General features: G+C 47.6%; 1 protein-coding gene across 1 annotated transcript in view; it reads left to right on the top strand.

Annotated features, from left to right (window-relative positions):
- Positions 1–26,711, top strand: part of SK (small conductance calcium-activated potassium channel) — a 499,813-nt gene that overhangs the window by 274,204 nt on the left and 198,898 nt on the right. Inside the window, exon 4 of the mRNA XM_055062880.2 lies at positions 7,650–7,994. Within this exon, the coding sequence (XP_054918855.1) occupies positions 7,650–7,994 (345 nt within the window). The remainder of the gene's footprint in view (positions 1–7,649; positions 7,995–26,711) is intronic.

The raw sequence follows: 26,711 nt of genomic DNA, 5'->3' as shown, positions 1-26,711 counted from the left end.
CAGAGCGAGGTCGTAAACATGCCGAAAGTGCTCGAAAACGTTGCACGGCCACGCAAAATGTTTTATTGTACGCAAATAAACCCATGCTCTCCGGGTAGCCAGTGCCTGACTGATCGGCGGAAACCTTCTTTTATTCCTTTCGGAACGGGGCAGCCTGCGGCTATTCAGAAAGAAATTCAGTTTTGTTCGGCATACTTATGCATCTTTAATGCGTGCACGTCACTTTGACGCGGTGAGTTTTCGTGGCTTTCGTGACGTTGCGTGACAGACAGGCGAGGTTGGGGTGGTGGTGGCAACAACTCTACTGAAAATCCGGCAAATTTGTGGCGTGTGCCCAGGCCACCTCCGAGGAAGTCCGGAGATCCTGTCTCCTCGCCGCCTCACGGGCTTGCTGTATGGCCCATAGTAAATCTTGGAGTTTGGGGCGCCACGAAAATATTTTGATTAATTGTGGCAGGCAGTAGCGGGAGAATTTGAATTGAAACAGATTGGAATAGCGTAAGGTAATAGCGTCTCTGATGTTGCCGCAGAAATGGCTGCAAATGGAATATCGCTGTCTCCGACGGCGTACCGCATGTAATCAGGATATCTCAAAGCAGCTTCCGTGCGTACTATCGATGTCAAATGAAAAGCGAGCAGCAGAGAGCGTAACTGAAGGAATAGTGCACGCCGTCCAGTCAACACCATTTACAGGTGCCCACATGACGTCTGATCGCACTCCGCCATGACGCTCCCCCTGTACCGCGGTGTTTTAATTTCTCTTCTGGAATTCTCTTTTAATTGAAATTGAAAAAAGATGACGTTGTAGTAATGATGGCAGCACAAACGGTACCCCGCGCGCTGCTGTTCGCGTTTGATTTGACGACGATCGCACATACGGTTTCGCTATACTGTGGTATTTTAGCGTATGTTTTCCTTCGATTTTTCTTCTCTCGCTTTCGCGTAACAGAGATCCCGAACAGAAACGAGAAGGTGGAGCATCATCGCGCAGTGTGGTCAAACCATATGTGCGCGCCTGTCAATGGTGTTGACAGGACGGCTCACGCTACACCTTCGGATATTCGCTCCTCTGTTCCCGTCTCATTTGACGCCTACTGCACATCATTCATAGTGAGAAATGTCTTCTTTTACAGCGAAGCTGTTAGCCTCTAGTTGGTCGAGAAACTTTGAGTGGTCGTCCGCAGTGGTCGTCTGCTTCCGCATATGAGCTTCACGTTTGGCTCGTTCATGACTGTTGGGCTGTTACGTGGAATTGCCATACGCGCGTCATTCCGGGCAATGTAGGGGCGGCCGTGACAGGTTTGTTTTTGCTTGCGTTCCTTCGCTCGGAACGGGACGTGCACTGTCGGCGTTCGTTCCGGCGGCGATACACAACGCCGAGCCAGTGACAAGTCAGCGCTCGCGCGCGCTAGCGCGCGAGACGTGACACGACGATCGGCTCAACCCTTTACTCTCCTTCACGCTCCTTTTCTTCTCCGCCGCGTGTTCCTGGGCGCGCCGGACGACTGAGTAGTCGCTCTGCACAGACACGCGGGAACCGCTTGAGTACCGGTGTTGTTTCGCAGTTCTCTGTGTGCGTGTGTGTATGTTAGCAACTGTACGCTGTTGAGGGTTCGTTTTTCAAGGCATGTAGAGGAGCCGTGCGCAGCGTGTCGGATAATTATGGTGAGCCTGATGCTGATCCTTGCGATGCGAAACGTGGCTTGTGATAGTTGATATGTCGTAGATAGGCCTGATTAACGCAACCGAGGCCCTCGCAACTGCTCGAAAAAGAGTTTTCTGGACGTGGTAGCCTCTCTAGAGGGCCTAATTCTCTTCCAACGGGAACGATGTGACCGGAAATGGGGTAACGGAACAGTTGTTCGGTGCAACTTCTGAGTTCATTGTGCACGCCCAGACCGCATCGAAGGTCGGGCTGTCAGCGGTTTCCGCGTTTCAGAGATTTCTTTAAAACGCTGTGTACATAAGAACAAACGCGGGATGGCGCTTGTGCTGCTTTGATTGAAGCCTTTGTCATCGCTTTGTTTTATTCTCGCGTGTATGTCTTGGTTGTGTAAAATTACAAAACCTTATATCTCCGTGGCCATGTCTAAAGAAACCACCAGAGGGAGAGGAGAGGAGGTTGGGTCGTGAGTGGGGACGCAGTGTAACTGTAAGTTACCGACAGCGCCAGGTAATGTAAGGTTGAGGATAACTTGGGGAAAGAACAGTTGGTGCTTGCTGTGTGAGTAACACTCGTGCATATGAGCTTTCTGTTTTTTTTTTTCTGTATTCCTTTATCTTAAAATGATCTTGTTAGCTTTGTGTGTTGTAGTAGCTGCAAGAGTAGTCTATATTGACTTGGCGCTGGCTATGAGTAAGTGGCCCTCGTTAGTATTTACCTCTGTTGCACCGTCGTACGAATACTCGAAATCTCGAAGAGCAGTGAAAGCTCACAGTGAATGAAGACGACTTCGCTGAATAAATAGAGAAATGGTGCGAGCATTTTGGTGGTAACACTGTGTGCCAATCGCGTCGTTGCAGGAATATCCCAACGCAAACCAGAGTGCTGGGCAGCTTTTCACTGACTGCAACCAAGTGAGCAATCTTTCACCTGAATTTAGGGAGCATGTGAGTGGAACATAACAATACTACTACTCCTCGTGTGACTACAGCGGACGGTATGTAAATAAGCGCGTCGGGAATACAGCATCTTGCTCTTTTATTTTTATTTCTTTCTTACTCAGGGTGTCTCTATAGCAATCCTTGCAAATTTTCCTTGCTGCGGCGTCCTCGCCTCGACAATCAAGGACCCATGTGTTCCTACAATTGACTTTGCAGGCGCGAGATTTATGAATGCCAAGCTCAAGTGGCCCGATAATGCGCCATCGTAGTGTCGTAGCTCAACACTCGCGATTTATTAGCCGCTCGCTTCTTTGGCGCGTTCCTTACGTTGTTTGGCGATATTCTTTTAGGGGCCTCAACAACGCTGCTCCATTCTTTATGGGCACCTGTTCTCGTCTATACACGGCGTGCTCGGTGGGCCTTGCGGCAAAGCGTTCCCGTAAAACACTGGATTTCGCTGTGTATGGCATGGCTTACAGCACTGGCATGGCATGACAGCTTTCCGCTTAGGATAACACCTCGGGAGGATTACTCTGCTGTGCAGTGATTACTAACGATCGGCGGGCAACCGACACGTACGCGCAGTCGAGTCCACCTTTCGCACGAAAGCAGGGGGACAAAGACGGTGCATGCAATCGTATACCCGGCATTCACGCTGACCGACGCTGCGATAATCTCTCACGTATACAGCTGCCCGGGGAGGATTTCCAGCGTGCCGCGCATTAAACTACTGCGCAGCTCGGCTTGCAGCTTGTGGTATGCCAGCGATAACTACTCGAGCATCCATCGACCTAAAAGAAAAGAAATGCCCCGCTGAAGAGCCTGCGCGTGGCGTTTCAGAATTAGCTTTGGTATAGCGTGCTCAAGTGGCATGCGTGCGCTGCGCACAGCAGCTGGTCTAAAGTGCGGTCGTCCGCAGACAGTTCGCCTGACCTCGTGTGCACGCCATAATAATCAAGCAACCTCTTGATGAACTGGCAGCACGTTTGAATAAGGCGACTCGCCTTCCTCGTCACACGCTCGCAGGCTGCGACAAAATTAAAACTTCTCCTATATATATATGCGTGCTAATATTGAATAATAGCTATGAATAAAAGTACTAACTATATATCTATCTATCTGATATTCGAACCTTTCGAATCTGGATCGGATAGTTTTCGGTGTTATCGATTCATTTTTTATCACACACACGCACACACACGCGCACACACACGCGCACACACACACGCGCGCACGCACCTCTGTTGTGAACGGCATAAGCCGGTATAACGTAACGGTATAACGTAAATAGGCCTAATTTTCTACCAAGCAGACTCTAAACAATATTTATAGACGGTGTCCCCGCTAACTTCAGGCAGAGTTTAAAAATATGCGAATGCCACGTAGCTGAACAGAACCGAGGTAATGTTGTTTGCCGTCGCTCGGGAACCCTCAGTTTGTTTTGATACCGCCTAATTAGATAATTAGTCTTAATAAATTATTCAACTTCTCAAATATTATATATAAATGAAAAATGTCAATGAGAAAATTCTAGAGCGACATGAAAAATACCCGATACAGCTTTCTGTTGCTCAACACATGCTACACGAAAGTGTTTTTCTGAGCGTGAAAGAAGCCCCCGAATGCGTGCAAAGTGCCTCGAGCGGCCAGTCGCGCCTTAATTTTGCGTGCATTTGCGGGCTTCTTTCACTCTGGGAAAAACAGTTTTATGTAGCACTACAATTTTGTCATTGACACTTTTCATCTAACTGTAATATTTGAGAAGTTGATTAATTAATTAGGACTAATGATCTAATTAGGCGGAATGAAAAAAAAATTGAGTGTCTCCAAGCGACGGCAAATAACATTAGCTGGGTTCTGTCCAGCTACGTGTCATTCGCATATATTTAAACTCTGGCTAAAGCTAGCTGAGACACCCTGTACATCTCGCTTTACTTAGAAACTAGAAAAAAGAAAAAGAGATTCGGTATTTGAACCGACGCTCTAGTCGACATCTCTACCGCTCTTGCTTAGCTCCGGCAGGCCTCCCATACCGCCCCCCCCCCTCCCTCCCCGCGCTCTCTTCCTCAAAGCGCTTTATTAGGTGACAGCCGCAGCAAAAAAAAACGATGACACGGAAATAGAAAGTCACTGGATGCTTCTATCCGCATCCTACAGGACCGCGTTTCGATCCAAATATTTCCGAAGTTACCCGACGGGAGCGTCTTCACGTGCGTATCAGCCTATAACTTGGCAATTAGCCACTATTCAAAGCTTGGTTGAGAATCTGGTTTTATCAAAAGGCTCGAGCGTGTGTATGTCCGCTTCTATGATGTTTTTTTGTTTTTTTCCATCAACGACGGAGAAATGAAAATGAACGGCCTCTCAGAACCGGGTGGGTAGCGCGAGATGTACGTAGATTTCTAGCTGCGAAATTAATTCGCAATAAGATTGTGTTATGTTTTGAATAGCAGCTTTGGGCCAACTAAGTTAATACCCAAGTAAATGGCGTCATATCTGAACTGCAGACTATTGGAGGACTGTTACTACTAAGCACTAGCAAGAAAGTAAAGGCTCCAAATAAAGTTAGTTCTGGTTACCCGAAACATGCGCCTTCGTACAGGGTTACCTGTGGTCAGCACCGATGCAGTAGAAAGGCATGTACGTGCACCGGCAATCGCTTTCTGCCGAATAAACGCTAATGAGCAGCAAGTGACATCCTCAAACTAATTAGTTAAAGAAACTTGCTGCGTCTTTCGTCCGTTCACACTCGTTGTAAATGGCGTTACCAAACTAATGCATTCGTTTTTGCAGCTAGTGCGTTTAAATGCTCGGAAAACAGTTTGTTTTATGTTGCCTATCATTGTACAAAAGCAGAGAACACGTCGGCACATAAATGCGTGTTTTTGTTTTTGTGTAGGTAGAATACAAACATCCACTAACAACCAGCTCACAGCGGCATGAATCAGCGCCTTATGCGTCGGTACTCTTTCCATGTGTGGGCCAGTGACGAGCCAGGGATCGAATTAGGTGCAGTAAGTCAGGAGCGCCTGAAAGGCTTTCTCGGCATTTTCAACCTGTACGTAACCGACTTGATTTAGTTCCATCTTAAGATTTAATTCATATACCAGTACTGGCTCAGATAGACCACGAAGTCCCTATACTTTTTATGCATGCCTTATGCTTTTCTATGCAAAAAGCCATTTTATGCATTAAAGCTTGAAAATTACTGGAACGTTAACGAATTTCGTCTTAAATTTTGGGAACGGATATTTTGATACTGGTGTCATCCTTATAATTATTTCCAAGTGGATGTCACTTTTGAAGGTCTGGGCTACAATTAGTCAATTGCAATATGTGCCGTAAAGTAATTAGTTTAAGAGGTAACTAGCTAAGTTTTGTTAATGAGTGACCTATGTACTTTAATTTATCCTACAAATAATCTCCACCTCTGAGAGAGAGTAATCCCGCTCAGGAAGTAGAAATGTGCCACATTCTATGGGGGATATAAAGAAACTCTGCTAACCAAAAAAAAAAAAAAAAAAAAGAAGTGTCTCATATCTATGGTTCTGCAACCAAGCATACTTGATTACATTTTCGTAAAGAACTGATGAGAAAAGGTGAGAAAAAGAAACAAGCAATCATACGTGTTGCTTTTTGTATGCGCGGATGGATCAGGCGAGGAAAACAGATGAGACTAAGGCGCCTTCATCAGACGGAGACGGTACCGGTACATGAGTACACGGCTTCAGCGAGGAGTCCGGTGCAAAGTTGGTCATACCAAGGATCCTCATGTTGCCCCCTTTTTCATTTTGTACTACTTACACTCGGACGACATTAAAAACTTTGAGAGGACTAATTAAGGGGACAAATCTTCTAACATACGTTTGTAAACACATCTAAGTACGAAATAGTTGAGGCATCAGTTCGCTTTGATAAGCGGTGAAGGGCCTTAAATTTTTCCGCTATTTATTTTGATTCCAGTAAATGATGTCCTTAAGAGCGCGAATCACGCGACTATCACAGCTGTCCGCGACAAGTACTTCTATACTTCAGCTAGATGCCTACATACTAAATCAGTTAGTGCAGGTGTGCTTCCGTACCTTGCACTGGAGATGGATAACAGTTGTTTGAGAATGGATCGATGAAAGCTTGTGCTGGAACACTCGAATGAATCGGTGTGTGAATGACTGTGTACAACTGTTTTTTTCTGCACACTTCCTTCTGAAAATTGAAACTTGTCATAGTATACATGTTTCGTAACCTTATCGCTTGTGTGACACGCGGTAAGAAAAAGGAGTGTCTGAAGAAATTTATTTGATTGATTGATTGATTGATTGATTGATTGATTGATTGATTGATTGATTGATTGATTGATTGATTGATTGATTGATTTCAAGGAGCATGTGTGTTGGCAGAAAGAGAGAGAGAGGGGGAGAGAGGGGAAATCTCCCAACCGGATCCAGTGCCACGTGTGTGCATCATATTGTATTTGTCATGAGCCCAACGCCGCTGTAACTTCCCTCGCTTTCGGAAACAACTGCCAAATGCAACGAACTGCGTGCTCTGAGAATCCTCATGGTGTCGTTTTTGACAACGCTAAAGCGTTGTGCGGGAGCATGTTTCATTCATTCATTTGATCAATGTAATCGTCAGGGCTTTTAAGTAGGTCGTCAGTGCTTTTAAGTGGACGAATTGCACGACATGCTTTCTTCAAAGGCGACTACTTAGGTGCTTTAACTGTGCGCTTTGCATATTCCCTCCTTGTGAAATGTATATATCCCGTGCGGTCTGCAACGACATCAGTGTCGTTATTGGGCCGAAACTTAACCCTTTCTGCGTTTGCGTCTCCCCTAGCTCCGTGCTCACCTTTGCTTGTTTCCCGAAGTGTTTGTCCCGCACCCCGTCACCTCGCTGTGTTGCCCACAATCTGCTGACCCTACTAGCTGTTAATGAAACAGGGGTTGCTGGCCATTCACGCTACCGATGCCTGACCCTGGCCGTGTGTGTCTCTCTCTTTCTCCCATGCCCCTTCCTCCTCGCCCTTCTTCGTCTTCGACGAGCAGGCGCAGCAGCACTCGACCGAGAGCGACGGCGCGGGTATAGCCCTCGTGGGCGTGCACACGGACGCCGGGGTCGGCGGCGGGGGCGACGGCGACTTGCGGCGCTTCCTCAAGGGCGCCTCGGGCTCGCTGTCCGGCAGCGGTGCGCCGGGGGGAGCCTCGGGAGGCGGGGGTTTCGGCCCTGGGGGCCGCTTCCACAAGCCTTCGGTGGGCTACCGGCTGGGCCGGCGCAAGGCGCTCTTCGAGAAGCGCAAGCGCATCAGCGACTACGCCCTGGTCATGGCCCTCTTCGGAATCATAATGATGGTCGTCGAGAACGAGCTGTCCGCTGCGCACGTCTACGAAAAGGTCAGTGCCCTTCACATCGGCCTTCCTTTATTTTTTTATTTTTGCCTGCGCGAGTGTCGTCCGACGGAACCATGCGTACGCGTGGGTGAAGCGAAACTAGGCAAGCTGGCATGCATTCGTTTTCAGAACTTAGCGCCGACAGCCAAGAGACGTAGAGCCGGTGTGTGTCTGCCTTTAGGAGTCCCTTGTGTGGACCGGCCGCTCGGTTCTGAGGAGGCTTGTGGATGCATGTCTGAGCAGCCGACAGCGCCCGGTCTCCCTGTACAACGTGTTCATACTTAACGCCTGCGTGCCATGCGGCCTTCTGTGAGGGGGATCACTTATGGTACGATAACATAAGAAGTAGGGAGGGGTTTATCTGTCAAAAACTACTTACCAGACACTGGAACGCACCCTTCTAACAGAGCTTACAGGTATTTATTAGTTATATATGAACGCGGTGTTTCACGTTCTTTTGAACAAAACTGTGTATGTCATCGCATTCTGTGGCTCTAACTGGTATCGTCGTATGAAACCTTTGTTTCTGCACACGAGTTTCTCCTTTACATTTACGTTTACGGAAACTTCCTTGTAGCGTTCCGTGGCCTGCACGCGTGGAAAGAAAGCAGTGTGCCTCGTGCGCAAAGCCAACGTCATAAAGGTGACGCTACCTTATCAGTCCTGTAGGAGCTTTCTAACCACAATATAGCCGGTAGGGTTACTTTTATGCTTTCAGTGGTACCACATGGTGTAGACGGACCTCGGTCTTACATTAGTCAGCGAGGAGGTACGAGAAGTCGACTTTCGGTTTACTGCTATCGTGACAGTCCTCTCGAAAAGAAATTGATGAGTTGCAGAGCATGCATGCGGCAGAGGCCCCGGGCTGCCTGGCCCCTATTAGCTCACACGAATAAATTTCGAGCGAAGGACAAGTGGTTCAAGAGTCTTGCAATCCTGATATGCATAGGGGACTATAAAACACTGACCTGAGGCGTTCCTGAAACAAACTTACGTTGCCTATCTGTTATGCTACTTAAGGTGAAAGATATGCAAATTCAAGCAAACAAGCATAGAGAGAGAGAGAGAGAGAGAGACCGCGAACCCATACGTAAAATAGGCTTTCTTCTTCTGCTTCTTCTTCTTCTTCTTCGACTACTACTACTACTACTACTACTACTACTACTACTACTACTACTACTACTACTACTACTACTACTACTACTACTACTACTTCTTTTTGTAGCAATGGAGATGCTCTCCTTGCCTGTCAAACCCCTTGAGAGCAACGCAGCCTTGACTCTCCTCATTAGTTGAATGCTAAACAGGATGAGCTGAAAACAATGAAACATCTGTTGCAGCCACCGGAGCGCGAAGCAAGGCTAGGTCACGTCGTGTACGTGACGGCATATACGTGTATCACAGTCCCTTGTGGCAAGAAAGGTTGTTGACCAGGACATGAGTGTCTGGAACGGAACAGTCGCCGTATACTGAAGAAAGTGACACGCATAACGGCGGAAGTGTGCGCGACGCCATAATAACAACGGACAGGTTCAACAGCCTCCTCTCTGAAACCTTTCGCAGGACTGGGCTCACTGTCGCTACCGTATTTTTTTTTTCTATTTCCCCACTAGGGACAGACCGCTTCCGTCGCATACATCCTAATACCCGCTAACCGCTTGGGTCGGAACCTAACTGCGTGAGATTGGCTTACGCTCCCCTATCCGCCCTTGCTATAAGAGAATCCCTCGCGTCCGAGTCTACGTCTAGTAAGCCGCTGGCGAGACCGTGCCGGACGACGGGTCATCGAACGCGGTAACCTTGACTAAGCGTCCGTGCGAATGTGAGGGCGGTCGCCGCTCATAACCATCCGCCCATATCCCCCTGCGCGGTGGCGCCTGAACACGGCCGCGCTACGCCGCTTGCTGGCGCTCGGCGCACTGGGACGTGCTGCGACACAGGGGCACGTTTTGCCCTACGCGGAGCGCCGGCTGCTCTTCGCGACGTGTGCAACGAGGATGGCAATAAGCTCGCCTGAGGCGCTGAAGCGCGGCCGCCTTGCAAACCGCGGCTGGAGATGGAAACATGATGGAAACGCGACGGGAGAGAGAGAAAGACACGAGGGAGGAGGATGTTAAGTAGCGCGGCGACTGTAATCTGTCTCACTAAAAACGCACATCGTTTAGTGGTTACTGTACCACGCCGGCGGAGGCTCAACAACTGCCGTGCAGTGCTAGCCCGATCCAGGGCGCTGTCGCTACCCAATAAGGAGCTTGGAATTCACGGTGACGCGCAAGTTCGTGATACGCCAGTGCCTTTGGCATGGCGGAGTGCGTCAGTCTGTGAAGTGCGCACGCAGGCATCCGGCCGGTTATAAACTCTTCTCGCAAGAACGTCACTGGGAGCGCTGCTCGTGACTGGCTGGTGCCAACACTGAAGCTTCCACAAGGCGGCGCGGTGTATTCCGTGTGTCCCAGATAACGTTAGCCGAGCTGTTGAACGAAAAAAAAAAAAAAAGTTTAGAAAGACACGGTGTAAGGTACAATTATAAGACCTACGGTGTTTGGTCGTAAGAGCTGCGACGACAGAACATTTTAGGTTGTGTAATTGTAATCTTGCACTGTGCTTTATCTTTTTAATGTGTTTTCCCTTGAACAGCTTGGCTAACGCTAGCTCGGACACCCTGTATTACAACAAGCGGCAGCTCGAAGCCTGAACACTTTTGTGCGCATTGTGCCTACTATTTCAGGGCATCCTGTAGATTGCTCATTGGGTCAACCGCGTTTTCGCTAAGTGATCGTAATTGTGCGTATTTCTCTTCTTTTCGTGTCCGTCAACAAATGCGCGTGCGCAAATAGTCAGCTCCCAAATTTTGATGCAATGTCGCTTGAATCTGTGCAAAGGCTTATATTCCCATCATTTGGATGTGCATACTCAGTAGATTAGTTAGCAATACGCACTATGTTTAAGATAAGTAGACTCTCAGGTAGGTAATAATAATAATTATTATTTTGCTTGCTTACGGGGGTATGACCCATTGATTTTTTTACGATGGACAAATTACTCGGTGCGTAGGCGCAGAAGTGCTTACCCATTTAATAACTGAGGTGATACGAGAATGTGTGTGCGTATCAATCGTCCCGATGACCACCGATCAGGACAATAGAAGTATTCGTACCTTTGTTCAAAATTCTGTCTCCCCTCTGCGTCGTGTGCTTAACAGCTTCGCTGGTCATCTAAGTTCAGAGTGGAATGGTTCATGATTTTACTTACTCATTCCTTCGTGTCGTTTCTCTATATTAATCAGACAAAAGAAGGTTGCCAACATTTCCGATATCTTCGTATAAATAAATAAATAAATAAATAAATAAATAAATAAATAAATAAATAAAAGCTATACTAGACTAACAGTAGTTTCTGAATGGCCGGAGCATAGGTTGTGTCGCTGACTCCTACGACTACTTGCCCGTTGCGCTGACGAGGAGCGTTGTAAGTTCGGCCTCTGTTTAGCTGATGCCTGTTCTAACAATCACGAATCGTCGTGGATCGGAGAGGTCTCGGCCAGCTTAAAATGCACCTGAAAGCTGAGCCGTTGAGTCTACAGGTACATCTGTCCCCGTCGAGGTTGCCCTGTTGCGCGAGTCTTGCCATTCGTATGGCAGTAAGTGCGAGTATAATATTTATATGGGCGGTAGTCACGTTGGCAGCACACAGAAATAATTTGTAGCAGCGGTGGTGCACCGAGACATAGAAACAGACTAAAGGCAGGGTAGTTAACCAGAAAAAAAATTCCGCTTTGTTACCCTGCATGAAGAAAGGAGAAGAGGGATTTCGCGAGTTAGGAAGTAAGAAAGACGAGTATAGGGAAATGGAAATCTGCGCGAGCAATTTTCAGGCGACACGCATCACTATCACTTAGTAGTCACTATCAGTCAGTCACTGTCACGTCAGTGGCGTGCACAAGTTTTACACAGAGCCCTACCGAAGTATTCTGCGTTGAGACAATCGTTCGTAGCGCGGTGACGCAAATCTTGTCTTTTCCTTTTTCTCGCGTGGCAAGGAATAGCCTATACTACTGCTTTCTGGTACAAATATCTCCTTACGTACTCATGGCGACGCAAAAAAGAAAGAAAGAGAAACAGAAAGACCAATAAAACTGGCATGATAAGGATGGTCAAAAGAAGGCTCAAGCAAACGTAATGTTCATATCCCTTCAGGTCTACCGTCTCGCCTTTATGGCGCACTTTAACTTGGTCAAGCCTTACTTCAGCAGCGCGAATTCTACAGTTCGGCGCGAGCACTTTGGTTTCCTGCTGCACCGTTTTGAGCCGAGACAGGCTCTTCGCGGGCGAGTTTTCGGGGGTGCCTCGGAGACCGCCATGCCTTGTCGGTAATGTCCTCCGAAGTGCCCTTAGCGTCGGGCTCCGTATAGCGCCCGCGGAGCTGGCGAGCCGCCGGGTCCTGCTGCTTCGACGGCGTGCGCTGCCGGCGAGGCGCTTATCGAGAAGCCACAGCTGGGGACTTCTCCCCTCCTTTTGTGCTATGGATGTCTCCTCCCGAAGGCGTCTCGAGCCTTTCCGCGACCCCTTCCTCTCTGTCCGCGCAAGGCTATCAGTCTTTCCCGTTGTTATGGAAATGGCCCCAGTGCCTGCGGTGGTGTCGCCGCCGGTTTTGTGCTGGGACAAATGCGATGCGCGTTTTACGGCGGTGAAATGTGGCGCGTATGTATAGCACTGCACTCGTGCATCCATTCAGCGCTTTGGTTCCTGGCTTATGCATGTAGACCGCGAACGTGAATAGGGGTGCAGGGACGCTTTCGTCACGCGCTGATTTATTTTTACCTTTTGATTGATTGATTGATTGATTGATTGATTGATTGATTGATTGATTGATTCATTCATTCATTCATTCATTCATTCATTCATTCATTCATTCATTCATTCATTCGTTTTTTGTATTATTATACCTGAAAGGGGGCTTCAGAGGGAGCGAAGCATTGCATAAAGAGTGGGCTTAAGTACATCGGTCATGGGTTACATGGTGAAATGTTCTTCGATGACGGACTTGAATTGGAGGTGACTTTTTATCAAGCAATGCGGGCAGGGAGGTCGTTCCGGTCTTGGGCAGTACGTGCGAAAAAAGATATATATATGTCGTTGTGTTATCGCCTAGAGGACAGATGGTGTTTCGATGGCTGGCGCGTGATATGCGATGCGCAGGTCGAATGAAATCGTTGTTTGGTGCTAAATCATAAAAGAGCTTGCGAAAATGACGGAGACGGTGCTATCGTGTACGACGAGAGGCGAGTGCGGGAAGATCAACTTGTTATTTCAGGGTGGCAACGCTAGTACGGTAGGAGTAGTTAGAATATAAATATGCAGGCATGGTTGTGGAAGCATTCTAACGTGCTAATTAACTCAGCCTGGTGAGGATCAAAAAATGGACACAGCATACTCAAGCACAGGTCGGACGAGTGTCATTTAGGCGAGTAGTCTGACAGAAGGTGGTGCAAAAGTCTAGATTACAGTGTAAGTAGCCTAGTACGCGATTCGCGTGGAATTAGTCATTTGGATTATATGCTTTCACCAGGAGAGGGCAACAGGAGAGTATAATTTATTCGTGTAGTTTAGAGAAATGAAGTTAGAAAGTTTCATACCGTCTAGCAAGGTTGGCCTAGCGACAGGCTTGGCATTCTGCTCCAGATGAAATGGCTGGGGATGAAAGAGAGGGAGCGCGAGAAAGAAAAAAAAAAGAGAACTCGCACACACTAACACATTAACGCGCCCAAAATGCAGTGACACAAATAGTGTATACAGAGACTTACTTGAGGCCCATATACCTCAGGAATACTAAAAAGGCTTTATTGGGGCGCTATTCGGAGCCCGGATATTGCCATGGTTCAAGTACGTCACGAATGAACATTATGGGGTAGAGTGCGTGATGGAGTGCGTGGTAATAATTTTTACCATATGGAGCTGTCTTTTTTTTTTTTTTTTACGTGCGCCTAAATCTAAGTGGACGAGCGTTTTTTGCAATTCGCCTCCAACGAAACGCGGCCACCACGCGCGCTCGGGATTTGAACCCGCGAAGTCGGACTGAGCCAATGAACGGCACAGCACTGAGCCGGCGCTGCCGTGTTCTTTTCATTTGCTTTAGCTATACTATCCCTTTGTTTATTGGAGATGCAAAATCTTGCTTTCTGGGGTTAAGCTTTCCTGAGGTTTAAAGTTACTGTCGCGTCTGGATCCAGACACGTTACCAAAATATACGCCTCTCATTTGGCTGTCTGATCTCTGAATGGCTTGTTTGCGATAGCCCGTTTGTTTTCCGGTACTGCAGATGGCGTCTAGTGGCTGATAAGGAAACTGCAATACCCGTATGTCGTAGTTATCTTTTCCTTTTTCTTTATTTTGCTTAAATGGCCCTCCTGGGGTCTAGGCGGTACTCCATGAAAGCTGTGTCCTCGTAATTTTGCTGCTTTCTCGCTAATCTGTAGGGTGAGTTTCACGAAGAAAACTCTCCTGACCGCAGGAAACGCAAATATATATCGCTTTAACCACGTTATCCTTAAATTTGACACCGAACTGTGCTGCAAAATAATAAGGTTTATATATCATGAAAAAAAAAATGTTTCTGCTGATGCTGGTACTTTTAAATATATGAGACACATCGTTAGACTGAGGACATTCTGCACTTATTTCATTCTTGCGTAAATACTTTGACTCCAGAGAAGTCGTAGCAGCATCGTTGCTGCCGCTTCGATGTTTCTATAGCGCGCTCGCATTTTATCCCGCATTGTCGCTCCGCTCTGCCTTCATAAATGATTTACATAGACAGTCCACAGAATGCGTACACACGTTTATTGGTTGTTTGTTGTTTGTTTGTTTGTTTGTTTGCTTGTTTGTTTGTTTGTTTGTTTGTTTCTTTGTTTCTTTGTTTTTCCTGTAGTCTTTACACCCTCTACAGGGTGACCTTGCAGTGATCGTGTTATGCTTTTTGTTCGTTATCCATCGACTCTCCTAAGGATAAGCATACAACCAGAAGCTGACGAATAAAAATAGACTGATTAAATTAGAAAGAGGAGACACTCGGAAAGCTTTGGGTATATTCAATGTGGACTAGTTACTTCAATATGTGATGTATACACCTCATTGTTATGACCAAGCATTTAAGAAACGTTAAAAGAAAAAGCACAAGTTCAGCTTGCGAAAGACTGAAAGGTTTTCAGTACCCGGAATGTACACTAAATACGTAAAAACAAGCAGATTACACTGTGTGCCAACACTTTTTTTTTACAACCTTCCCGTGAATTTTTGCACTATGACATTATTAAATAAGTATACGCTTGCTCTCAAGAACATGTTTCCAGCAACTTCGCGATTGTGCAGCGTGATGTACGTGCTACTTGTGTACACATGTTTTTGTACATCACCAACGCAAATTAACTGTCGCACGATATTTATGTATTCAAACGTCAATTGTTGAAACCACATCTTCTGTGATTTGTTTCTTACAACTAGCTAAGCGACGCTGTGCAGGTTGTTGTAACTACTATTAGCATCCACGATCTCTTGCATGCAATATTTGTTTATTGGTATCTTGTTTATTGCGTTTTCTTTGACATTTTATTGCTGCACGAACTGATCGTCTGCACTGCACTTAAGTACCCCAGTGCCTACGCAGCCCAGTATTATGGAAAGTATACACTATCCGATTAAATCAAACCCAATACAATACAATGTGATTATACGTACAGTGCACGTCGCAAGTACATGACGTACAACATACACGCTACAACACGCAACAAACGATGTGAATAGTATAGTATCTCGTTGAGACCAATGTCTCCTAGAAATGGTAAAAGCATCTTCCCTGGCGCGAGACGCATAGGCAGGGCTATTCTATGAACCAACTACGTGCCTTATCGCTGAAGGCATGAAAGTCTATTGCAGTCGTATTCAGTGCAAGCATCGGGGGGCGCTTCTTTCTCAGCGTCCTAGCAAACGATGATCAAATGAGACAAAGTGGCAGCTTTTTTTTTAACATCGTAGGTTTGCTCTGCATCCTGTTGTTTATGGAAACGTCGCTCGGTTTTCGTCTGTAGAGTATCGGGACATCTGCGTTTGCGCACTTTTGAAAGCTCGGCCAGTCTCCTCTCCCTCTCCTTTGAACTATTTTGTTCTCTTTCCCCAGAGTAAGCACAGATAACCAGAGTAAGCCTCCGTGCCCTTGCTATTTTTCATTCTATCTCACACTCTTCTTCTTTAACGGATATTTAGATGATTCTTTCTCTTTCACGCCCTCGCTGCTGTTCCATATCGTCACACATTTTGACCCGCGTGATTTTTTTTTTAAATGTTTCTGACCACGTAGCTGGTCCTTCTGGTGGGTTTCGTTCTAAATTTTCAATCCAACAAAAGTTTCTTCTCTCTCTCTCTCTCTCTCTCCAATCCAATAACTTACCAACAACAACGCCTGCTCAGAATAAGGCCAAAAAGAGAACAGAAAGTGGAGTCCACTATAGAAGAAACGTAACGCATCACTCCTTGTTGCTGGGCTAGTTAGTTCATACGAGAACTCCTTTCCTGTCCTGTCCTTCATTTCCCTTTGCGTCCCTTTAAGCTACAACAAGTATGAACTACACAAGCCCCGCAACCAGAGAGAGAGAGGGTTCAATCGAATCTTCAAACATCCAGCCTGCTATGCACAGGACTGGCAATACTTCAGGTGAGATGTCCGAGTTGACATAAAGAGAAGAAGAATATACAAGAAAGCAAAACATAAAGATATAAAATCTAGAAACAAACAAACAAGAAAACAAAGCAAGCCCAGATGACTAAGAAAAAAAGGGAACAACGTCTATAAGTACTGATTAGCGTAACTGTAACTGCAGGACCATCGTGGTTCAGACTGCACCCCACTTCTGTTCGAGGGCCGAGGGAAATCACTAGCCTGTACATCTACTCGTTTATTAAGTGTCGTCCTTGCTGGTAACCGCGCGGTAGCCCAGCGGCAAGTAGAGTACCGGCCAGCTTTTACTACTTTCTCGTAAAATACCCATTTTTATTCAGCGATCGTTCCCAGCTGTCGTATTAACACAAATAAATGCTGATTTTTTGTTTGTGGTATTGTTTAAGTCAAAATCAATTTCAGAAAACGAGAAATAGTTGCCGAGGGATTTCTTATGCCCTATTTTTCAGACACTTCGATCATACGGACCTATATATACCGGCGTGGCGACGACATCACCTGATATAACCAATGCGTAACGGCAACCGAATCGTTCACAGTCGTTGCGCGAATACTTCATGATTAGACGCTTCAGAAACATTGCTGCTTTTCTGCGGGGCGGATCGTTGTTGCTGCAACTTATATAGACCAGGATGCCTCTTCACGGCACCCCTACAGAATAATGTGTGCGAATGGCCATAACGAATGATTGAACGAATTTTATCATAAGAAGCCAACAAACATTGACACCAAGGACAACATAGGGGAAATTACTTGTATTTACTCAATGAAATAAAGAAATGATAAATTAATACAAATAAAAGTGGAATGCGATGACGTAGGATCGTTCTCCAGCTGCGGTAAGTTGTTTTGTTGTCCCTTTCCATTTATGATTGCTTTAGTTCATTTAGTAAGTAGAAGTAATTTCCCCTATGTTGTCATTGGTGTCTGTTTGTTGGCTTCTTATATGAATAATAAAAACCGGGCCCCTCGGTTAAACCCCCTTTCTTCTTGTTTAAAGAATTTTGGTACTTTTCACCAAAGTTTAGCTTTTTTTCTTTTTACTTTCAGCGTAGTGTCGTCTTTTTTTTTTTCAGATTATAAGTTTGGCAGATCTGTAGCATCAAAAAAAAAAAAGTGAGAAAGAAAAGAAATAATAACGCGTTGCTGCTACGGCAAGCGAAGGCTGCAACCTCTCAAACGCCTTATACGGAAGGGCATGCCAGGTTCAGCTTCCTCTGGTTTCGAGGAGGGGGGTTCAAGAAGCCGGCGGCGCGTGGGCCGCGCCAATTGCCCTCGTCGCCCAAAAGCGCTCACACCGATCGTGGCGCAACTGGTCCTTCCGCACGGGGCGATCCGGGTGCGCGGCCAGGGCGGGCGGGCAGCGGCGCAAGCGGTGGCAGCCACCGGCCCGCGAACCAACCCGGCCGTGCGTGGTGGCTCCGGTGTATAGGTGGCCATAAGCTGGCGTGGCTCCCGACCGCGGGTCAATGCGAAGCACACGTCGGCGGCGGCGGTGGCGCTCGTTGGAAAAAAGGCCCTCCGCCCTTCCCCCCACCCCCCTTCTTTTCGGGGGTCCGCCGCGGTACCCGGCACGCCTGATTGATCGTGGCTCTCCACTGGACGAGCGTATGTATAGGTGACGAGCAGGCGGCGGGCAGCGCGCGGGCGGCCGTAGTGGTTCGTTCGTGAGTCCGTGCGTGCGTGCGTGCGCGCGCGCGTCTCTGGGTCAACGATTACGCGTGCTTGCACGAACGGAGGCGGTGCGCAATCTGCCGAGCGACACTCGCGAAGATGCGTGCGCATCTACTCGCCGATCGCGAGTTCCGGCCGACCTGAGTGAAGGCTGCGGGTCCCGTCTGCGACGACGGTCGCGCGGAACACTCTCGTCGGGTTAATTGCGAGTTCCGCGGGGCCCTGACTGCGGGTCTTGCGGAGTCGCGTGGTGTTGCCACGAGCGGTTGCTGCGAAGAGTCGCGCTGCGCTGTAAGAAAGCTCCGCCCCTCAGTCGCGGTGCGGCTGTAGCTCGGGAATCGTGAAATTCAGACGGTGGACGCGGGAAAGTTGGCGGGGCTAATATCGGCTTGCGGAACCATAAACGCAGGGGGTTTGGATATAGAGCGAGTAGAGAGGAGTGGGTTTGTGTAATTGTGTACAGGGGCACCATGCAACTCTACTTGAGTATGCCTCTTACGAGAAGTTCGTTTAGTATCGCTTAAACTCCCGCCTAATCGCTACCCAGCCAACGATAGCAGCAGTTGCGTGAGTTCTAATTACATTCGCTGATGAGTACTGCGTCACTTCGGTTTCGAAAAACTGATTTCCAGGACAAAAACAGCGCTATTAGACGGTTTCGCGAGCGAATCAAGTGCCCTCTTTCTATTCTTTCTCCCTGTACTAACCACTATGCTGGTTTGTTATTATAATCATCATCGCGCAGAATTGCGAAAGTGGGAAATATGAAATTGATATCTTTATCGCCGTGTGGATAATGGACACTGTGCATCACCGTAGCACTTAATCCCGTATTCGTCTTGGACGTGCACATTATTTGTTGAGAATCACGAAGGAGTTTCAGATATCTTCTGACTATGCGGCTTTGCCTAACAAGTGTTTGTGTCACATTAGATTTCTTTTTTTTTTTCGTTTCTTTCCTATTTAAAAACAGGCTCCGGGTCATAGCAATAAACTTCGGACCCGCTTGGACTTGTAATCCGCTTCGGCTAATCTGTCTCATGGTCCATGTCGTAATCTTACTTGTTTTTGGGAGCCCGGCTGTAGGAGCTCGCGACATGAAATTGATAAGTTTAAGAGTAAGCAGTCGTTGTGCGTCTTCCCGTGGAAGTTGCTAACTAGCTTCATTTTTGTTCTTTTCTTTTTCTTGCAACGGTGTATATGTATTCAAGCCAGATAATAATAATAATAATAATAATAAAATTAATAATAATAATAATAGTAATAGTAATAATAGTAATAATAGCCGCTTACTTCTTCATGGGATTGGATCGCGTCAAGGGGGTATTTAGGCTCATCAGCTTCGTTATTCGCGCCGGTTCATCCGAGTCGTTGACGCCTCCCTTGTCTCGATCGCATGTAAAACGCGCTGCTCGGACGAAACACGCAGGAACGCCGACAGGTAAACGTGAAACGCACACAGACCTCGTCTTTACGAGGCAGTGTTCCGGCGTGCGTCACCCGACTCCTGCAAGCTATACCGTCAAGACGTCATAGCAACTATCCCCCGTCGGAGCACCTTTAATCGTGGGCAGGTTGTTCCTTGCGGAAACAAGAGGAAAGAAGCGACTTGTGTTACGGGAAAGCTGAAACAGATGGCCAGACGAGCACATTTTGGACCCCTGCGTGTCCGAAAGTATGATTGTGGGCTTTGTATCCAAGTATGGGGCCTCCCACTATGTTTATATTTTACCTCACGCTTTCTTTCAGTTTTGTCTTTATTAGAAGTATAGCGATACTAGTTTATATTATGCGATTTGCATGGTGTCTTTTTTCTCTCTCTCTCTCGTGTGGCAGTGTTGCGTCTCATCTTTCAGCACCCTCCGACGTGTCTTATTACGACTTTGTCGCCGTTCGTTGACACAGATAGCGCCTCCCTGTTGCCATAGTATATATGAAGTATGTTTGCGTCTGTCTTCCGGACTCCAGGTCACTGTGAAAACAGCGAAAACTGCGAAACGAGGCTCCAATTTAACGTCCCTTCGCCACTCTGCGACATCGCGCCAATGCTTCCCTGCGGCGCCCGCCCTGTCGCAAACAATACTGCTTCAACTACAGTGCAAAGCCAGCCGTCCTAGCAGCCAGGCGTGTGGCTAAAGCCGGGGGGCCACCGTGTATAGATCCGTCTCGACCTCCGCCCTCACCGCCGCTGCGAGCTGGGCGGCCTGTTAGCGCGGCACCGTAGCTCCCGCCAACGCCCCTACTACAACGCACGCACTCGCCGAAGCTTGTGGACATTGCGCGCCCAACGTCGGCAGGTGCGTTTCCGCGTTCCGCACGCGCGCGCTGCTGTCATTTCGCTTACACGTAGCCTTCGCTCGTGTAGTACCGTGCAGTGCGGCCTGTACACTGAGCCCTCCGTCGAGCGCCGTCTCTATACTCTTTCGCTGTGGATGTTTCTCTGTTGCTGAACTATACTAGTTGGTTACTGGCGTTGCGAAACACGGTTACAGCGCTAAGAGAGGCGAACGCGGTAAAAGCTCTCGCAACTCTAAAGGCACCTGGTGCGTCCCACACCAAACACGTTTAACCCTTGAGGCTGCGAACCAAAGATTCACTGCACGCACCGGCAGCGAGTTCCGATCGGATTTTTATCCTCAACGCGAGAAGGCAATGATATTGTGGGCAGTAGACAAAAAGCTTCGAAAAATGGGCTTGAAAGCGTCCGCCGAGTTAAAACTAGGCCTGCGATGAAAGAATACGTGTAGTTCAAAAGTGGTAATATTTAGTCGCCGCAAGAAGTCACACACATGCACACACACACATAGACACACACACGCGCGCGCGCGCACACATGCACACACACGCACACATTCCGCAAAAGATTACATGTATGAAAGGCATGCTCGCGCCGAAACTCCAGTTCACATCACCTGTCGCTCAAATCGCCCATCACGCTCGCGCACCAGGGCTCACTTCTAGGCATCGTATTTCAATATGCGCTTTTCAGCCTTCTATGTCTATACCGAGGTCACGTATTCTTTCTAACTACGGAATGCTCTGGTATCTTTTGCAATGGTCTGCAATATATCCACACCCTGCTACTATCCAAAACCAAAACTTGCGCGTAATGCTATATATATATATATATATATATATATATATATATATATATATATATATATATATATATATATATATATATATATGTACAATGCGCGCGTGTGTGTGTGTGTGTGTGTGTGTGTGTGTGTGTGTGTGTGTGTGTGTGTGTGTGTGTGTGTGTGTGTGTGTGTGGTGGGTGTGTGTGTGTGAAATTCTGGGGTATGACGTGCAATGACCGCAAGTACGCTAGCCTTTCCGCATGTAGCCCCATCGAAAGGCGGCCGACGCGACTGGCACCGAACTAGCAACCTCGACCTCAGCAGTGCGGCAGCGCCATAGCCAATGAAAATCTACGGCGACGGGTGCGCGCGACGCCCTTCTCTGCTGCTCCGTACTGTCGGTGACCGGCGGCTGCAGGGGGTCGTGACGAGAGGCGGCGGGCGTTGGATAAATTATTCCGGCATGCTTCCACGGATTCGATCATCGCTCTTTCGTCGGAAATAGGAGTACACGGAGCCGCCGAAAAGATTAATGAAGAGCCGATATCTTCCATTTGACTGCCCGTTTTGCGAGATATTATTTCGTTTTAATCCCCTGATCAAAAATGCGAAGCGCCTAGCGGCTATTCGTTCTTCCGTCCAGTTCGGTGCACTTTTGCGGGGCTTGAGGATCTGCGAATTTGTCAGAGGCGTCCAAGCACAGGCTTCTTTCGGTGCCACTACGGGCATCAATTTACGCATGTGCGCAGTACATTTTTTTCAGAATTATGCATGATTCACGTGATACGCACGCAGTTCGACAGAAAACATACTACGCGCAAATGGCTCTGCCTTTCCTTAGCGTGTATTTGTGGGCGTATATGCCTTCGGTACAGGCTGAAGTCATAGAAGAGAGCTGAGGCTGGCAGCTCTAGAAGCTCAGTGCACGCATCGCTGTGTCCGAAATGCAGATGATCGATGGTTAGAGCCTTACCACGTGATGCGTTGTCGATTTAAAGGTCGAAAGCTCAATAGTATAATGCTTTCTTGTAAAAAAAGAAGGGTCATTTTCCCTTTCATCGGCACCTTTCGGTAACCTTTAATTTGCGCACTGTCATTAATGTGACTTCAATTTTGTCAAATCTGTTGTCGCCGATGGTGCTACATATATGCCAGCTCAGGCTACTCACTCGACAGTTAACGCACGTAATTTACCTACGCCGCCGTGTTGAGTGTTAGGTGCCCAGCATGCAGTGCGGTCTGATTCGAAAAAGAAGTACCGTCCTATTCGACTACGCGATCCTATGTGCGAGTTTCGCGGGCCGTGTGGCCTTAACTACCACGACAGGCACGTATACAGCGAAAGTCGTTTAAACGTGGCAAACAAATGGTAGGTATTTCATATTTAAAACGAAACGGATAAGGTCAACACTCTGCCCTGCGTCCTGAGTGCGGGAAAGATATAGCCCACCTAACCTGCACTTAAACATTCACCAACTGTCAGCCTTGGAACCAGGACACGTCTTGGCCCATCTTGCGCAACTAAGGCGCCTTTGCATTTCCTTAGAGACGCACGTTCTCGATGAGACACTTTAGTCGAGTGTTGGTGTTTTGTGCATGTCTTGTATCTTTGTTGCGAACTCTGCACATAATGTCATTTTTTTCATCCTGTCCATCTGGAGTAGCATGCTGAACATGCCGCCAGGCAAACCTTTCCAGGATCCATTAGGTCTGGCTCTCTGTTTATCTGGGTGCTTCCTGTAAGCAAAGTCCATTCTCAGGGGGAACTCCCGACTAGCATCCCGTCGTCAAGTAAAAGTGAAATGTCAAGGAAAGCGTAGGGAGAAATTAAATGTTTCTCTCTGAAGCATGCAATTAGTTCTAAGCGACGGTTCATTTATAAAACGCAAAAACACTGAGCCCTCGCGATGGGCGAGGGTCCCGTTCGCTAAAACTTTGCATTCTTCTTAAGGAAACCGCGAAATAGAAGTGATCTACCAATCGATGTGCCACGGCGGATGGGTGTTTATGAGCATGCAATTCTTACGTAGTCTCGAGAGTATTAGCACAGCGCCATTCGCGGTCACGGCAAACTTACGGTTTCCTTCACGAGCGCGCCATACTGTACGCGTATACCAGTGGGAACCTGAGGCTGCCGCGTGCTTTACTTACGCAACCGCTAAAGGAACCCGAGAGTACGCGCATGAACTAACAGCACACGTGGCGAAGCAAGTTTACCACGAATGCTAGCTAATAATGAGCGCACGGGTGTAAACAGGTCTTCCTTTAAATGTCGCGTCAAACTACGCCATTCCCTTCTTGCGCTTGCTGATCGGGAATTTATATTTTACTTCTGATAAGCAAAGGCGTTACATAAGCACACCGCACCTGTGGAACGCTCCGGACATCCGCCTCTCGTTACGCTCCTCGTAAACATCTTGGCTGCCATTAACGACCGCGCGGACCTGTCTTCGCTCTGTTTCCTCTTTCTCTCGGTGTGCGTGAACCGGAGCAGCTCCGGCGAGGGCCATCGTTAACTCTATAGCGTCCGGCTAAAGAGGCGCTCGAGTTCTAGTTTCTTTTTTTTTTTCTCGAGCGCGGTTGTCATAGCAACCGCGGGTGAAAAGGAGAGAGGGGAGGATATGCCCTTGTATCCCGTCGCCGTTATTGAGTGGAAAAGACGAGCATCCGCAGGGTCACGACTACGCTATTGTGTTGATCCGCGCTGTATGCGTCATCCACTGGCTTGACATACCGTGTTCATGATAAAGATCGTAAGATACATCTAGCGCAAACTGCAATGTTTGACCTGATCACAAGCCTGTAGAGTGAAAAGGCGGATGAAAATACCTTTACGCAAGGTCCCTCGCATACCGGAGCGAGAATTCCGTGACGCGATCTTCTTGTTCCCGCTTCGAAATGCGCGCGAAATGGAAGTGAAAAGAGAGAAAAAAAGACAACATACCGCCGGCTAAAAGCGGTTAATTTTCCTTACGCTTTCCTTTTATTTCATTGTCTGTCGGTTTCATTATGATTGTACGTAAGCGTAATATTCATTTAATACCTACGAAGAGCATAATATGGGTATCAGAGAAGCGTTAACCGGCAAAGGGACTTCATAGAGAGAGGTCGGAATAAATTAGTAAGATCAAGGGGGACAAAGAAAGAACAACTCATCTAGCCAAGTTATTATTTTTTTTTTTACACTGATTGATTGAGCCTGATGTTCCAAACCAACGCACGCGATGTAAGAGACGGCTTAGTGAGGTGCTACGGACGTGGATTGGATTCGATTGGTAAAACGTTTCTTTGACATTTTTTTTACTTGCACGCGTAGCGTTATTCACGAGTTTCCCTGCACTCCACCGCATTGGTATGCTGCTGCCGCGAACTGGAGCCGATCGCGTGGCTTCGCGCGCTGTATTACAACGCTAAAGCCACAGTATTTCTCGCTGGGCTAGTCGCTAAAACGTAGCTGCTAAAAGAGGGGCGCGAACTGACACATACGCAGACACGGACAGACGAGACGAGCGTTCGTCCTGTCTGTCCTTCTCTTCGCGTCCGTGTCAGCAATTAGCGTCCCTCTTTGAATGGCTCTCGCGGCTATTGGAGCAAAAATAGGGACGTGCTGAACAGCAAATGACACTAACGCAAGCGTAACTTAACCGTGACTGACTAGTCAGGAACTCATTGTAAATTCGGAAATCGAAAAGAAAGTAATGGGAGCAGCCGGCAGTAATTGCATCCGTCCTCTAAATTGTCTGAATAATATCGTTATGCAAAGCCGTGCGGACATAGAGACGCGCTTCATACACGCAGAGACTCGAAATGCGAGCTGCGAAGCCAGAGCTGTTGGAGCTGACTTGAAACCAAATCCATAACCATTTGCCGCCGCCACAACCGAACCAACGAATGAAGTTTTATGAGAAACGCTATGCCAGGAGAAAGTAAAAAAGGATTGAAAGTTGTGCGAAGAACTGATTTTATAAGAAACGCCCACACAGCACACGTCAATACCCCGATGCCTTTCTGAAAGGCCCATTTTTTAACGTGGAGTCGTGACAGCCTGCGTTCTCTTTGCTGCCGACCAGGCTTTTAGCGCTCTGCGTGTCGTTCTTTATACTTGCTGGCGAACGACATGTGGTCGTTTTAAATCACTCTGTGAAAGACGCGCGCTTTGCGCGCTGTACGATAATACAAACGGCTAAAGATAGACTGAAGCCAGCTAGGCAAGAGCGACGTCGACAGGCGCCAGCGATTCCGACGAAAATCGAACACAGGTGAAGAAATTGGTGAATTATGCAGAAGCAAAACTTTATTATTTTTTGAGAGAGCAAGAACTGGCTTAACGTATGGAAACTTATTTCTCCGGTTGTGGGTTTGTCTCACTGTTTACAAAACGCCAGGTGGCGATCGAATGGTGACGCTTCAGCTAAAATTTGTAGCAGAGCAAGTCAGTTATTCGTGGAGTATTTTGTTATTCTCGTTGTTTTTCGTGCTTGAGCATGGAGCGTAAGCCGCATCCGTTTTTTCAAGTAACCTTGCACCGCCGGTTCGTCTCCATTTTCTCTGCTTTTGCTGTCGGCGATTACCGTTGCTGCCACTGCAGCTGTTGCCGTGCCGCACGGATTTCTTATTTTGTCACCTGTCACGTCTGTTAGAGACCCGAAACCACTGACGGAATGCTTCCTTTTTTGTGTGTGCTTTTTTCGGCAGACGTGCGTTCTCTTGTTTTTTGTTTGTGAAATGAAAGCCCCTTTGTGGTCAGAAATTTTAACCCGACTGTCGACTGCAGGGAGTGCAGCAACGCTTCAACGTCGTCACAGTGAACATGATGCAAGAATATTTGATTCCGAAAAGCACAGTGGCATACAGTTATAGTCTGGTGTCGTCTGGAGAGACAGAGTTCGTTCCCTTCCCTCCCTTCTTATGGGTATTTATTTTTCCCCTGTATGGGCGGTAGTGCCGGCTGGGCGTCACATTACAAACCCCCTACTGTTTTCGCATCGGCGCGATGGAGACTGCCTCGTGCAGTGTCCATCACGTGATTACGATGACATTATAGATTACGGTGACATTGGCCTGAGCGGAACGAATATTAAACGACGAGCTAACGGTATATAAAATTTAACTGCGTACTGACTGACGGTGACGGTTTGCATGCCGTCGGTCTCATCTCGCTCACCATCGAGATACGACGCCTCCAACGTCACTGCTCCTATCATGCCAGCGTTGTGGGACGCCTGGTAGCTGC

This window comes from Dermacentor andersoni, chromosome 3 (genome assembly GCF_023375885.2).
Source record: "Dermacentor andersoni chromosome 3, qqDerAnde1_hic_scaffold, whole genome shotgun sequence".
Lineage (NCBI taxonomy): Eukaryota > Metazoa > Arthropoda > Arachnida > Ixodida > Ixodidae > Dermacentor > Dermacentor andersoni.
The sequence above is the reverse complement of the archived record's forward strand: the minus strand, read 5'-3'. Positions and strand labels throughout refer to the sequence as shown.